Source organism: Magallana gigas, chromosome 2 (assembly GCF_963853765.1).
Source record: "Magallana gigas chromosome 2, xbMagGiga1.1, whole genome shotgun sequence".
Classification (NCBI taxonomy): Eukaryota; Metazoa; Mollusca; class Bivalvia; order Ostreida; family Ostreidae; genus Magallana; species Magallana gigas.
The window spans coordinates 39,399,757-39,413,391 of NC_088854.1; the positions used below are offsets into that span (position 1 = coordinate 39,399,757).

The 13,635-nt window shown below is 33.1% G+C and overlaps 1 protein-coding gene across 1 annotated transcript; it reads right to left on the bottom strand.

Moving 5' to 3' along the window:
• Positions 1-116: 116 nt before the first annotated feature.
• Positions 117-8,331, bottom strand: LOC105341585 (electron transfer flavoprotein-ubiquinone oxidoreductase, mitochondrial). Its single transcript, XM_034444280.2, has 14 exons — positions 8,204-8,331; positions 6,323-6,439; positions 5,546-5,698; positions 5,314-5,390; positions 4,888-4,969; positions 4,575-4,693; positions 4,005-4,082; positions 3,655-3,867; positions 3,300-3,371; positions 2,903-3,046; positions 2,436-2,610; positions 1,660-1,842; positions 1,322-1,543; positions 117-923 (listed from the first exon to the last, which is right to left on the bottom strand). The coding sequence occupies exons 1-14, from the start codon at positions 8,244-8,246 to the stop codon at positions 760-762; spliced, it is 1,842 nt and encodes a 613-aa protein (XP_034300171.2). The 5' UTR covers positions 8,247-8,331; the 3' UTR covers positions 117-759.
• Positions 8,332-13,635: the final 5,304 nt, after the last annotated feature.

The following is a 13,635-nucleotide window of genomic DNA, read 5'->3' on the forward strand; positions in this document are numbered from 1 at the left end:
TAGGTGGGGTTAATTAACAAAACTATGTTTCCCAACTCACATACTTGTTGATGCTTACGGTAAATGACATCAAATTGCAATTTCATCTGCATGCACATGCATTAAAGAATAAAATCAACATTCAACAATTTACTTCAAACTCAATAAATAATGATTGTGTTCAAAGACAAGCTCCAAGTACAGTTCATATACATAAAGATAGATTTAAATAAGTTTTTAACAAACACCATTAAAACTACATAGAATTGAAATCTATCGTGAAACTAGGTATTATTTACAAATCAAAAAATCTAGTACCACTGATTGACTTTTCATGAGATTCATTACAATTTAAATTCTACAAAACTAATATTAATAACAAATCATGAACTCTCAAAGAGTGGTTGAAAAAGATGTTCTAGGAAATTACTATTTCTAGTTCCCATAGACTCAAGATTTATACATAAATGAAAGCATATACAATAATATGGTCATGAAGACTTATTTTGCAAAAAAAAGAAAAAAGAGTAATGGGTATTGTTTCACATTTTTAGTAATCAAAAGGCAATTTTTTCATGCCACTGCTATCATGTACAGCTAGCATCCCTGAGAAAAACTGCATTTTTGAAACATTGGTACAGAATACTCATCTTCTCTTACTACTGTAACAGAAAGAAGATGACACATAAAAACCTGTACTGAAGCAGGAAGAAGACTTGTTCACACAAGTGTAAGCTTTGTGAAACCACAGCAGTAGTAGTTGTGAGATGGCCAGATTGTTCACATTCCATTGTATGCTGGTCCCTCCCCTCCCTGGGGACACACCCAGTTGATATTCTGACTGGGGTCCTTGATATCACAGGTTTTACAGTGAATACAGTTTTGAGCATTGATCTGTAGTCTTTTACCACTGCCATCCTCCAACTCGACATATTCATAAACACCTGCAAAATATATTGTACATTGTGTAACTACATGTAAGTATCAAATCCATGTCCAACATTGAAGATTTGGATGTTTAAATGATTAATCTTGTCATTGAATAGTTTAGTAGATTTGCATTTATCCACAATGTACATGCATGTCCCTAGAATTTGTCTAACTTTAAATTTAACACAATTTATCCATTAATATAGGTAAACTGATCTACTGTAAAAAAACAACTCTCAATGATCAAATGACTTATCATCGCTTTAAAAGATTATTTCTTATATATTTTTCCCCACAAGATATAATGAAATTGCACTTGTTTCAATTAATTTTCTAAATCTATACTACATGTACATGTACTCTTATACCAAGGTATCAAAGAAAAGATTAGAAACATTATGCATGAACATACCTGCTGGACAGAATCTTTGTTCAGGGCCGTCGTAGATTGCCAGATTATGATTAACAGGAACAGAGTCATCCATCAATGTCAGGTGGGCTGGTTGGTCATGGTCGTGATTGGTACCGGTGAGTGCTACAGAGGTCAAAAGGTCAAAACTCACAACTCCGTCTGGTCTAGGGTAGTCTATGACCTTACACTCTTTGGCTGGTTTTAACTTGGCATTATCGGGTCCTGGAATTAGACAAACAGAAGAAATGATGATTATTATCACCACTGACAATTAAAAATTAAATCAATTCCTACAAGCAAAATTGTTGTATATATATTAAAATGCTGAGACAGAATACCCCCATGATGTAGAGTCCACGGCTCCTTCCCTCTCATTATCCAGTAGAAGAGGCCTGTGTAAATTACACCCCCTAAACTTCCCAGGCTTGTGTTGAAGGACGGCCTGACATTACGGACGGCATGCAGCTCCTTCCACAGCCAGCTGTTCTTCAAGTTCTCCTCATACTTGACTGGTTCTAATCCTGTACAAAGAGTTCATCAAATAATGCTATAATTAAACCTTAATTCAAGACTACTTTATTTCCCAATTCACCAGTGATAAACTGGATCAGTCACTAGATTTGGAAATTAATCCCATATGAATAATTGAGAGACACCCAAAGTCTGGTTCATGTATCATATTCCTGACAAGACTTTTCTCACACTTCTCTTAATTTGTAGCTCATGAATATATTATATAGTTTTACAGTATCAACAAAAATGACTAACAGTACATTAAAACCATTTTAACAGGAGTTTGGACTTTGTTTAGTTGTGTTAGCTGGCCACTCAATCCTCTTTGAAATCAACAAGAATTGCTTGGCTTTCAGCCAAGACTATGCAATCTGTGTATATTTCACTTGAAACAAGCATCATTTTTAACTTGTTTTGATGCAAGAAAAAGATAGGTATACATCCTATGAAAAGCCCAAGGTCTTTTTACAATGGTTCTAAATCAGTGGGAGGCATACAAGTACATGTACATGTATGCCATTACTATATATGTTTAGGCAACAAGACATCTGCAGTAAGAACTATTCAGAAAATTACTCTGCGAGAATCCCTCAACCTTTACCTGCAGTTGGTGACTGTGAAACTTTTTCTTCATCTGTTACTAAATCAAACACAGATTCAGCTGCCAACATGCCACTCTTCATTGCATTGTGGGTACCCTTTATTTTTGGCACATTCATAAATCCTGGACTACACCCAATCAAGCAACCTCCTGGGAAAGTCAGTTTAGGAATGGACTACATGTACAAAACAGATGTTGGATTAAACAAATTTGCTAAAAAGTTTACTCTAGTGTGAAATTATGAAATACAGGTAAATAATTAGTTTCTATCAATGGATTATGTCAAAAGAGACAACTCTTTATTTCCTGTTTAAACATTTGCTTTAAAACATGCAAATTCATTTAATAAGTTATCAAATACTCATGGAGATTCTTGGCATATGAGTACTTACCCTAAATTCTAACCCCCCCCCCCCTTTCATAGGATTGATGACTTTGCAATTTGAACTTGTTTTATAGTACATTACCTGCACTCCTCCCTCATTTAGTGCCCTGGCTCCATACCCAATTCTTTTACCCGAACGGAACAGAGGTACAATAGATGGATGATGCTTAAATCTCTGAAATTCTCTAAATGGACTCAAATAGGGATTTTTATAATCTAGACCAACCTATGAAACAAAAAAAGAAAACATTTTAAAGTTTGTTAAATTATAGAGAATATCTACATAATATTAAGTCATTTAAGAAATACATGTATTGCCAATAAGTATATTTTGCTTTCATCAATTATGAAAACACAGCAGTAATGTGCCCTGTGAAAATATTCTCCTGTAAATTTTGATATGGAAAAAATGACAGTTACTGTAATGACAATGAATGTCTGCTTCTATTTGCTAAGGTTTCTTACTAAGAAGCTCTTACCACAATGCCCACAACAATGAGAGGACCTTCGTCTAAATGGTACAGGAAGGTCCCACCATAGGTGTTGTTATCCTGTAAAAAGTAACATCATCATACTAAACAAAAACAGGTTACATAATACTTGACCAATATTTTTAAAGAATACTGGTATCTCTCAGTGTTTTGGTACATGTATTATTACATGCAGTGTACATGTATTTGTGATAACCCCAGTAGTATCCATACTTAAAACTTTACTAGATGCAAGAAATCAAAACCCATAGAGTTTGAAAAAATTCAAATATGCAATCTACTACAAACACTGACCTATTAATAATCTGTTTCTAAGCATCGAGTAAAAAATCATCAGACTTACAAATGGCCATCCAATGGTGTGCTCCACTTTCCCTGGCTGGTGGAGTGCAGGGTCTATTTCCCACAGTTCTTTGAATCCTATCCCATAGGTCTGTGGTTCACAGTCCTTCCTGAGATCAAACTTTTTGTACAATTGTTTGGCTAAATGTCCATGACAGCCTTCACTAAATATGGTCACTTTGGCATGAAGTTCCATTCCCCTTTCAAATGTTTCCTATTAAAAAAAAAAGAAGGTACAATTATATATGCCTTTGAAAATTTACAAAAATTTTTTATCATTATTCTTTGTTACAAATTTTTCAGTTTGTAAAATGCATGCACATATTTCACATCACATCTAAAATCATTTACCTTAGGTGATCCATCTTTGTGAATTCCAACATCATTTGTTGCTATTCCTTTAACACTTCCATCTTCATGGAACAAAACCTGCAATATACCCACATTCATATTGACACTGTGGAATCATTTTTAAATTCATGGGGGCCAATTTTTTACAGGTTCGAGAGGAGGTAATTTTGTGTATTTTCGTATACATACAAAATGATTATGACTTTATAGCCCTAGTTTATTAGTTCGTGGGGGTGTATATTCGTGGATGAGAGGTAGCCACAAATTCCACGAAAATTGAGCCACCATGAAATCTAATGATTCCACAGCAATGTACTTATGATTTATATCAATGCATATTTTAAAGAAAAAAAGGAAAAATCACAAAGGAATTTGAAGCACTGTAAATCAACTTTTATTTGCATGGGAGAAAGTTGAAGCTTGGCATGAAATTTAGTCACCACAAACCAGTTTATCATTAGTTAATCATAAGTTGGTTTACAGAATGTTATAATCAATCAAAATATAGAGAATGAGAGACAGTATGATTTTAAGTACATGGGTTAGTGTACATGTGTTATGAAAGCCTACCTCACTTGCAGCATAGCCAGGGTATATCTCAACTCCTAATGCCTCTGCTTGTTCCCCGAGCCATCTCACAACATTGCCTAACCTTACTATGTAATTACCATGGTTACTCATTGGCATGCCTGAAATACAACAATACAACATCATCAGACAAAAGGCTACATTTACTTAACAAAAGTTAATTCCTTTTGAGGAGACAATCTGTTCTGTAATGTATTTATTGTTTAATATGGACTAGTTTATGAAAAATAACACATATAAATTCATGCATTGTAAATAATGCACATAAATACATGTACATGTAAATATCACTTACCTGGTAAAACTGGGATAGGAATCCTACCCTTTTCTGTCAAATATGAAAATTTGTCCTCTTTAACTTCTGTCTTCAATGGAGCCTAAAAATTTGATCAATGCTTTTTAAATGAAATTATATTCAAATACACCAGTAAATTTCAGGTCTATGCTTTAACCATATGCTCTATATTACACAGTTTAAAATAAAGGTTGTAGTATTTCATATCAAACATACCAAAGCATTTACTGTACTAAGTTGGGTTGATTAATGTATTATATCAGCTTCTTAACTAAATGTAAAAGCTTTTCAAAAGGAACCAAAAGTTTTCTTATATTAAATGATTCTTTAATTACAGGTTATTTCCCCTAGCTGCTATAAGAAAATGTAAAAATCCATATGGAAAAAATATGTTCCTTTATGTGAATTTTTTATGCTAGTACATACTCCCATTTCTCTCCAGTTAGGAAACAGCTCCTCAAGAGACCTAGGTTCAATGCAAGCTCCTGATAAGGTATGGCCACCTGTCCATGTTTGAATAAAATTAAATCCCCTTTGAAAGCTTATATAATTTGTTATTGCACATTTACAGCATGTATTTATATTTATATCACATTTAAATCCAGATAAATATAAATTATACACGTATTTATGAAACCCTGAATGACCATGACATTACCAATTTCTGCAGCTTTCTCCACCAGACACACCCTGAGTTCCTTGCCCTGCTCATTGGCCAGTAGCTTGAGTTTACATGCTGCAGACAATCCTGCTGGACCCCCTCCCACAATCAGAACATCTGCTTCATCGCCAAATCGTTCCATATCCACCTCTATTTACATGTATATAACATATTATACATTGGTAAGTGTACTACTCAGATGCTGCTCATTAAAATTGACAGATTTACACACTCTTAATTTCTTAAATACAGTCAAACCACGTTATCTCGAACTAGATGGGACTGGTTAAAAACTTCGAGATATCCGAGTATTCGAGATATCAAGGGTAAAATACTTTAAGTTTAAGTGTTTGGGACTTAAAATCACTTCGACATATCCATTGTTTTCAAGATACCAGTGTTCAAGATACTGAAGTTCAACTGTATATAAAATATAAAATAAATGTAGTATGTAAACTGAAGTAAAAGCTCTTTTGACAAGTTTATTTGAAATATTCTTAACATCCATCTGAAATATATAATCAGGTACTGGTACATGTATGGTAATAAAAACTGCTTATTGATGACCTTACTTTTACAATTCAACTTTTTTCCTTGGTTTAACATTAACTTTTTCACATGTTTTGGTATCAGTATAACATACCGGTAAATACAAATGTATCAGTAAGCAAAAATGTACATGTTTTAAGGGATTTTTCTTCAAATTTTGTTTGCATACATCCTACTTATTATCTGCACTTGTGCTATTAAAGTTACATTTAATTTTGAACATACCTTTCCATCTAGGATCATTTTCCCTTGGATGAACTGTGTAATGTGTGGTAATTTTTGGTGTTGCTACACTACTGCAATATTTTCCTCCATGCCAACACAAATACTTCACTCTTTTCCCTTTAAATTGTTAATACCAAATTTAATACATGTAGTGAGAAATACAAATACTGATTGAATAAAATGTAGCGTAAACAAATATTTTGAGAACTTGCATCCAGTAATACTCTGAAAATTTATAGCAATACATATCACACATTTTATTTGATATGTTGTAATTATTACCGAGATATTTTATGCATATCATAAATTGGATTTATCAAACTGATTTGAAAAACATCTTATGAGTAGTTGAAAACTGAAATGATCCATGGCATCGGGCTCGATCTGGTTTAAAATGCAATAAATAATACATGTATAATACATGTACCAAGGAAATAAACAATTTGTTTAGCATTTGCATCAGTTTTATTATATTAAGTTTATTTACATTCATGCTACCAAGAAATCTCTGTCTCTTGATCATATTGATGTTTTACCTAATCTATTTTGAATATACTTCTGTAATTTATATCAGTTTTATCAATTGAAAATGTAAATGGCCCAAAGATACAGAAAGATAAACAACTTTATGAGGTAGAGCTCTAACTGTCATATATGTTTTTATCTTCAATTATATCATAGTGATATAGTGATATATTTATATATTTGAATGAATGCTATCTATTCCCCCAAATGTCAGACATGTCGGCCCAACAACACCTTGACCCCAGGACACCTCGGCCAAGCTATTACATATTACACCTGATACTGGTATGAAGTTAAAATAGGAGAAGAAGATAGTAACAACAAGGACGTATATACTAACAGGATAGGCAACTCTCGCCAAATTCACGCGTTACATGACTTCGTAGGTCATTTTTAACTCGACATTCTGTGATGTTACTTGATCATGTTGATATATCGTGATAAAACCTTTTAAAAACTATCTTGAAATTATTCTAGAATTGTTATTTGTACTTTATAACACTGATCTCATCATAATTACGACGAAGTTCTCAAAACCCTGAGACCCGTTTTTGACCCATTTCCAATAGTACGTAAAAATCGATGTTTATTTTCTTTATATCTAAATTACTTAACTACTAGTACTTATGACTAAAAATGTATGAAAAAGCTATTTCTTTTAACAAGAGAAAATAAATAATGTAATTAAAATTGATGACATATTTTACTGGAATTAAACAGAGTTTTATAAACTTAATTGTCAAGGCTCTTGTGATAGTTTCGGAAGTAAACATGGCGAATGTAGAAGTTGCCTATCCCGTTAGTATATACGTCCCTGGTAACAAGCATTTAGCTATCTGTAATTATATAAACACATTCTGCTGGGTTGACACCATATTTCACAAAATAAAAATGTCCGTTTGGACAAAAGATAAAAAGCTTTTTATCATGGAAAATAATACTAGAAAATACTCTGTTTGATACATGCTTCAGGAATTAGTGGCATTACAGAATGTATTAAAGAATTCAAGTTATGTAATTTTTGGATTTTATGTAAACTCAGGTCCTGAGTGTTTATCAAAATTTTCAAGTCTGCTGCTTTTATCTTTGGATTAAATTTGTAAAATTGTAACATGGTTACTGTAAGAATATAAAAACTTTACAAAATCGCAGAGGTAAATCAATTCGATAATAGGGAGTTTGTAGAATAGGTGTACGGACTTTGACCCGTACTGTATACAACAGTTTGTCTGCAACAGAACTTGTAATGTGTATTTCATAACCCTTGGTTCTAAGAAGGTGAAACAACAAAACACACCATAGCTGTTACATAAATGATCAACCTCTTTACTTTAGTTCTGCACCAGATATTCTTACCTAGCCGGGTGCCCTTCGAAAATACACTTGCAAGCGTCGCCATTGCAGACAGTTGGTAAATTTACAGCATGTCGTAAACAGAAACATCCTTCAAAAGTGTATTTTCATTGACAAACATTTGTGAAAACAGAATTCTGTCGAAATACAAACTATGATTTTATTTCAAAGAGATGAGTGGAATCAGTTGAATATTGGTAACTCAAAAGAGTTGTCGTAAAAGGTACACTGTTTCGAAGATCAAAGTACTAAAAGTACTAAGAGGAGATTATCAAACTCCACAAAACATCTATAGTTTTTCTGTTGCAGATCAGTTGTGCTTGCAATAGGAAGATGAATTTAATGAAAATGCAATAAAATGGAAATACAATGAACTGTGATGCACAAAACAGATGTGCTTTGATTACATATAGAATAAAATGAAACTCATCTTCAATCTGAGACCAGTGAACATAGTTTACAAAATTTACCGTTTCTAGAAATATAATAAAATCTACCATTTGATATACGGTGCTCTTTTTGGTAAATTTACCGAGAAGTCTTGAGACACCAATCACTTCAATAAATTGCATGTGATAATTAAATCGCAACAGTTGTTAAATACAAATGTGTGAGACAGACAATATACCGGTATTATGATATGCAAGAAACAACAGTTTATCTTTAGTAGAAAAGTGCTATATGCAGAATTACGAATGGATAAAATTTGTGTACATGTGTATTGTGTATTAAGTTAGTCCATCCATAACTGAGGCGAATTAACAATTCTGATTGATCTATTAACTCCCAGCTTTCTCTTTTTTTTTCATTAGGAAGCTTTTTAAGGCCGCTTACCTTATTCCACAGTAGATTTTCCATATTCAAAGTCGGGGATTGTTTACTATATGGTGGCCGGTTGACTGCAACTGGTGACTCTGGCAATAGATGTATACATATAGGTCTAAATCTAAATCTAAAGCGACCCCCCCCTTCTTTTTGCTCCCTATACTTCCATGATTAATTCCGCGTGTTTTATATGTTACATTTCTATACGCAATTATGATAATGTATAAAACAAAACAAAACATAATGTAAGAGAGTGCTTTTGGTGAAATAACAATTAAATGAAAAGTTGCGATTGTTTAACGAGTATTAGAAAAAAAAACTTCAAACAAAAGTTTTAATTAATCGACCTATACAAAGTAGAAAGCTCAAAGAAATCTTCGATTTGGCAAGATCGACTTAAAATAAAACATGACAACGACATATCAAACGACCAATATTCTTAAACTCATGATCAATATTTCTTGTTTTTTGAAATGCAATCGTAAAATTGTCATTAGAAAAATCTAAATAAAACTCTATAGTAATCCTGCAAGTTACGTCTCTGTTAGAGAACTGTTCCTGAACTATGAATGTGTTTATATCACTATTATCTCTTCTTTAAAGTATCCGCTATTCTTGTCATTGGTAGTGCATTTTATATAATCTGAATATTAACAATTTAATTTTTTTAACCGGGTTTTTTAACGAAAAAAATCCGGTTACTGAATTGTACGGCATCCCATCCTACATTTTTCACGATAGGCAATTGTTGTCTACAAATATACAAATAAAAATCGAAATAAAGTAACCCTGTCAACATTTCTGTCAACATTTTTATTTGCGTAAGTTATTATTAGCGATCATAAAAGTTAAGTTTTGCAAGTTTTATTTAGAGAACAATAAATCATTACGCAAATAACCGGATATGTACACTCATCTAGCCTAGTACGTGTATAGTGCATTCATTTCTTATTCATAAACTATACAACACACACGTTTATATAAAATAAAGGCAATAAATATCACCCCTTTGATATTCTAAGTTACAGGATTAACATTTAACTTATCAGAAAAACAAAGTAAAGACCACCCTCTCCCCCGTAGAAAAACAGGACACTAATAGTAAGTTCTTCATAATATAAGTACATGTTGGAATATGTCTTTTAGTTACCTGTCTACGCCTCTCCCAACAATATCGCCTTTGGTGAAAAAAAATATCGTAACTTTTTTTTCATTTAATAGGCGGGCATTACAATAAATATGGCCAGAAATTAGTCCCGACTTTTACCACATTTCATTTGTAACCAGTAACAAGGCACTGTTTTCTGGTGACAAAAGTAACATATATGACAAAACTGTTTATGTTCTCTCCGCTGGATGGTTTAATTTCATCCAGTAACAATGTTTACAACTATATATTCTATTAGTGACAAAGGGTAACAGAGGTGACGAGCCTTTTTCTGTTTAGCAGGGGTTCTTATTTTATTTGGTTACAATGGTTAAAGCAGCAACTGACAAAATACTAATATATTCTGCCAAAAATGAAGTGGGGGGCGTGTCAAAATGAGTCATAGATAGTGAATTATTCTTAGTAATGCGCGAATGTCTTCTCCGTCTTTGTCTTCCATCAGTAGGCCGAGTATTGTCGAACTTCTGTACATACGACGACAAATTAAAGGACTTTACATTTACAAAATCGTCTTTACTCGGACATATCAAGAGAGGGGAGAGGTCCGGATCCCAATGTCTCTTAAAAATTCAGTCGTTTAAAATTCACAAATTAAAGCTACCAAAAATAGGCCTGGGACCACATCTAACAAGTAAAATTATATCTCGAACACCCCCCCCCCCCCGAAAAATCTGGATTCATACATTAAATGCAATAAGAGATTGTTCTTTTTTCTACAGGGGAGGGGGGGGGGGATTGTCAACTATCAATCACATGACGAACGAACCAGCAGAAAACCGATTATCAGTACTGTAGATTCCTAATTAACCGCGAGGAATTAATGTCCGCGTAAAATCGCGAGAAGCACCCTTGGCGGATTTTAAAATCTCGCTATTATTTTCTAAGAGTTCAAAACTATAAGAAATAAGGATGGAAATTCCGTGTTCGCGATTTTACCAGAACTAGTCTTAGAACTAGATGTCATGATCTTGAAGAATAGAGGCGGCATATACTATATTATTGGAGGGTATAAGAGACTGAATGTGGAACTTATTAGAAAATACACTAAAAAAAACAAGATATCTGTGAGCTAGTGCTCACTAATAATACCCCCGCTCTATAGTGTGAATATGCAAAACAAAATAAGCAAAGTCGACATTTAATAGGAAGTTGGCATCCGATTAGTACAAAAATTAATCCCACGATATTGCATGCCTAAACAAAAAGTGTGTTAAAATTTCAAGCATCTGCAATAAATAGTTGCTGAAAAGTCTTTGACGAAAATTTGTATGAAATTTTTAGGATTAAAACAATCAAAGTCATCATTTAACAGGAAGTTAAAGTCCGATTTGTACAAAAAATATATCCCATATTAGGATATGCCCGAATAAATAACGTGTTACAATTTCAAGCATCTGCAATAAATAGTTGATGAAAAATCTTCGACGAAAATTTGTTTGAAAATTTAGGCTAAAAATAAACAAAGTCGTCAATTAATAGGAGGTTGACGTCCGATTGGTACAAAAATATATCCCACCATAATGTATGTCTAAACAAATAGTGTTTTAAAATTCCAAGCATCTGCAATAAATAGTTGCTGAGAAATCTTTGACGAAAATTTGTATGAAAATTTTGGCTGAAATTAAACAAACTTAAGTCATCATTTAACAGGTAGTTAAAGTTAAAGACTTGTACAAAAATATATCCCACAATAGGGCTTGCCTAAATAAATAATGTAATTTCAAGCATCTGCAATAAATAGTTGCTGAAAAATCTTTGACGAAAATTTGTTTGAAAATTTAGGCTTAAAATAAACAGTTGTCATTTAATTAACAGGAAGTTGTCGTCCGATTGATACAAAAATATATCCCACAATATGGCATGTCTAAACAAATAGTGTGTTAAAATTTCATGCATCTGCAATGAATTGTTGCTGAGAAAAAAAGCGACAGAAATTTTTGTTATGGACAGACAGACAGACACACAAGGATAAAACAGTATACCACCTTCTCCATAGGCGTCAGAACCGGGGGGAGGGGGGGGGGGGGGGCCTTTTTCTGCAAAGTTAGACCTAACCATTAGGCACATAGCAGAATAGAGGGTTCAGCCCCCCCCCCCCCTTTTTTTTCGCAGGAATCATAATTGTTCCGTAATGTACATTTGAAAGATTGAGAAGTTGGAGTCAAGGGCATACTACCCCCTCAATATTTCTGAGGATCAGTCTAGCCCCCCCCCCCCCCCCCAACCTTCAATTTGCTTCCGACGCCAGTGTTCTCCTTCAGAGCGCAGGTATAATGAAATGTAATAAGTATTCTTGATGTTGTTTTTGACGTCATGATGCTCTTTTTTGAAGCATGCCTATTTTAAAATTAGGTAAAATTATGTAACATTAATGAATACCACTACTGAGTTAAATTCGGTGTCAGCCAAGCCAAGCTGGATATCAGCCAAGATTTTTGTTGACATGGAATGCACTGTTACAGTGCATATAATAACTGTTTCATACAAAAAATACAAATACATACAAAATTTTCCGATCATGGTTTATTTGTATGATGTTGGGGCAAATATAACGTAATCAGCTGAATAAAGAAATAACAAACTTTCTCTTTCAAAATACAAAAATAAACCATTGCAACAATCAAATGCTTACCAAGATAATTCTAAAAATTCTTAAACAAAATGACCTATGTGTTTCAGACGTTTTAAAAAAAAGTCTTTTACATGAACAGTCATTTTCTCATCATCTTGGAGAATTTTTAAAGTCATTATCGAAATCTGAAAATTCAGAAGATGTGTTTCACAAGAACTCAAGTACAGAATAAATGAATCTGAGTCAATATAACAGCTCAATAATATGTGTTAATTAATGTTTTGCCTCCATATACCTATTAATGGAAGAAGAAAATTACAGATGTATATTAAATTTACATGTGTATAATAATAAATTGCTTGAAAATGACTCAGTGGCAGAAGTTTCAACATCAACAAAGGCTTAAATGTTCTTCACACAGTTGGCAGGAAAAGCTTCAACTATACAGCAGTGGTTGTCATAATAAGGGGAAAATAGCAACAACACAGGATTGTAGCAATCCAACAGGAAGTGGAACAAATGCCAAATAATATAACATTGACTAGATATCAACCTGAACTTTTAACAATTTTCAAATATCACATGCCATTAAAAAAACAAAGGTTTAATATCTTTCTTATTTCCACATTTTCATGAGAGCCGATGTTCGTGCAATCTTTAACACATTTTCATACATATATACCAGGTACAACCTTATCTCTTCTGATTCTATCCCTCTTTCCCGGATTTCAAACCAAAAAACCCCCAAAAGCAGATGTACAATGTAGGTTTTGAGTTTATATTACTTGTATTAGCATCTTTTTTACACATTTAAAATTATCCAAATATCACATGTAATGGAAATGGTATTCTTAACCCTAAGTAACTTGT

Excerpts from the sequence above, each read along its gene's own strand:
- LOC105341585 (XM_034444280.2), bottom strand. The coding sequence starts at position 8,246 with ATGGCGACGCTTGCAAGTGTATTTTCGAAGGGCACCCGGCTAG. Across the intron at positions 3,372-3,654 it reads ACACCATTGGATGGCCATTT|GATAACAACACCTATGGTGG; the intron begins GTAAGTCTGATG and ends TACTTTTTACAG. Across the intron at positions 924-1,321 it reads ACAAAGATTCTGTCCAGCAG|GTGTTTATGAATATGTCGAG; the intron begins GTATGTTCATGC and ends TATATTTTGCAG.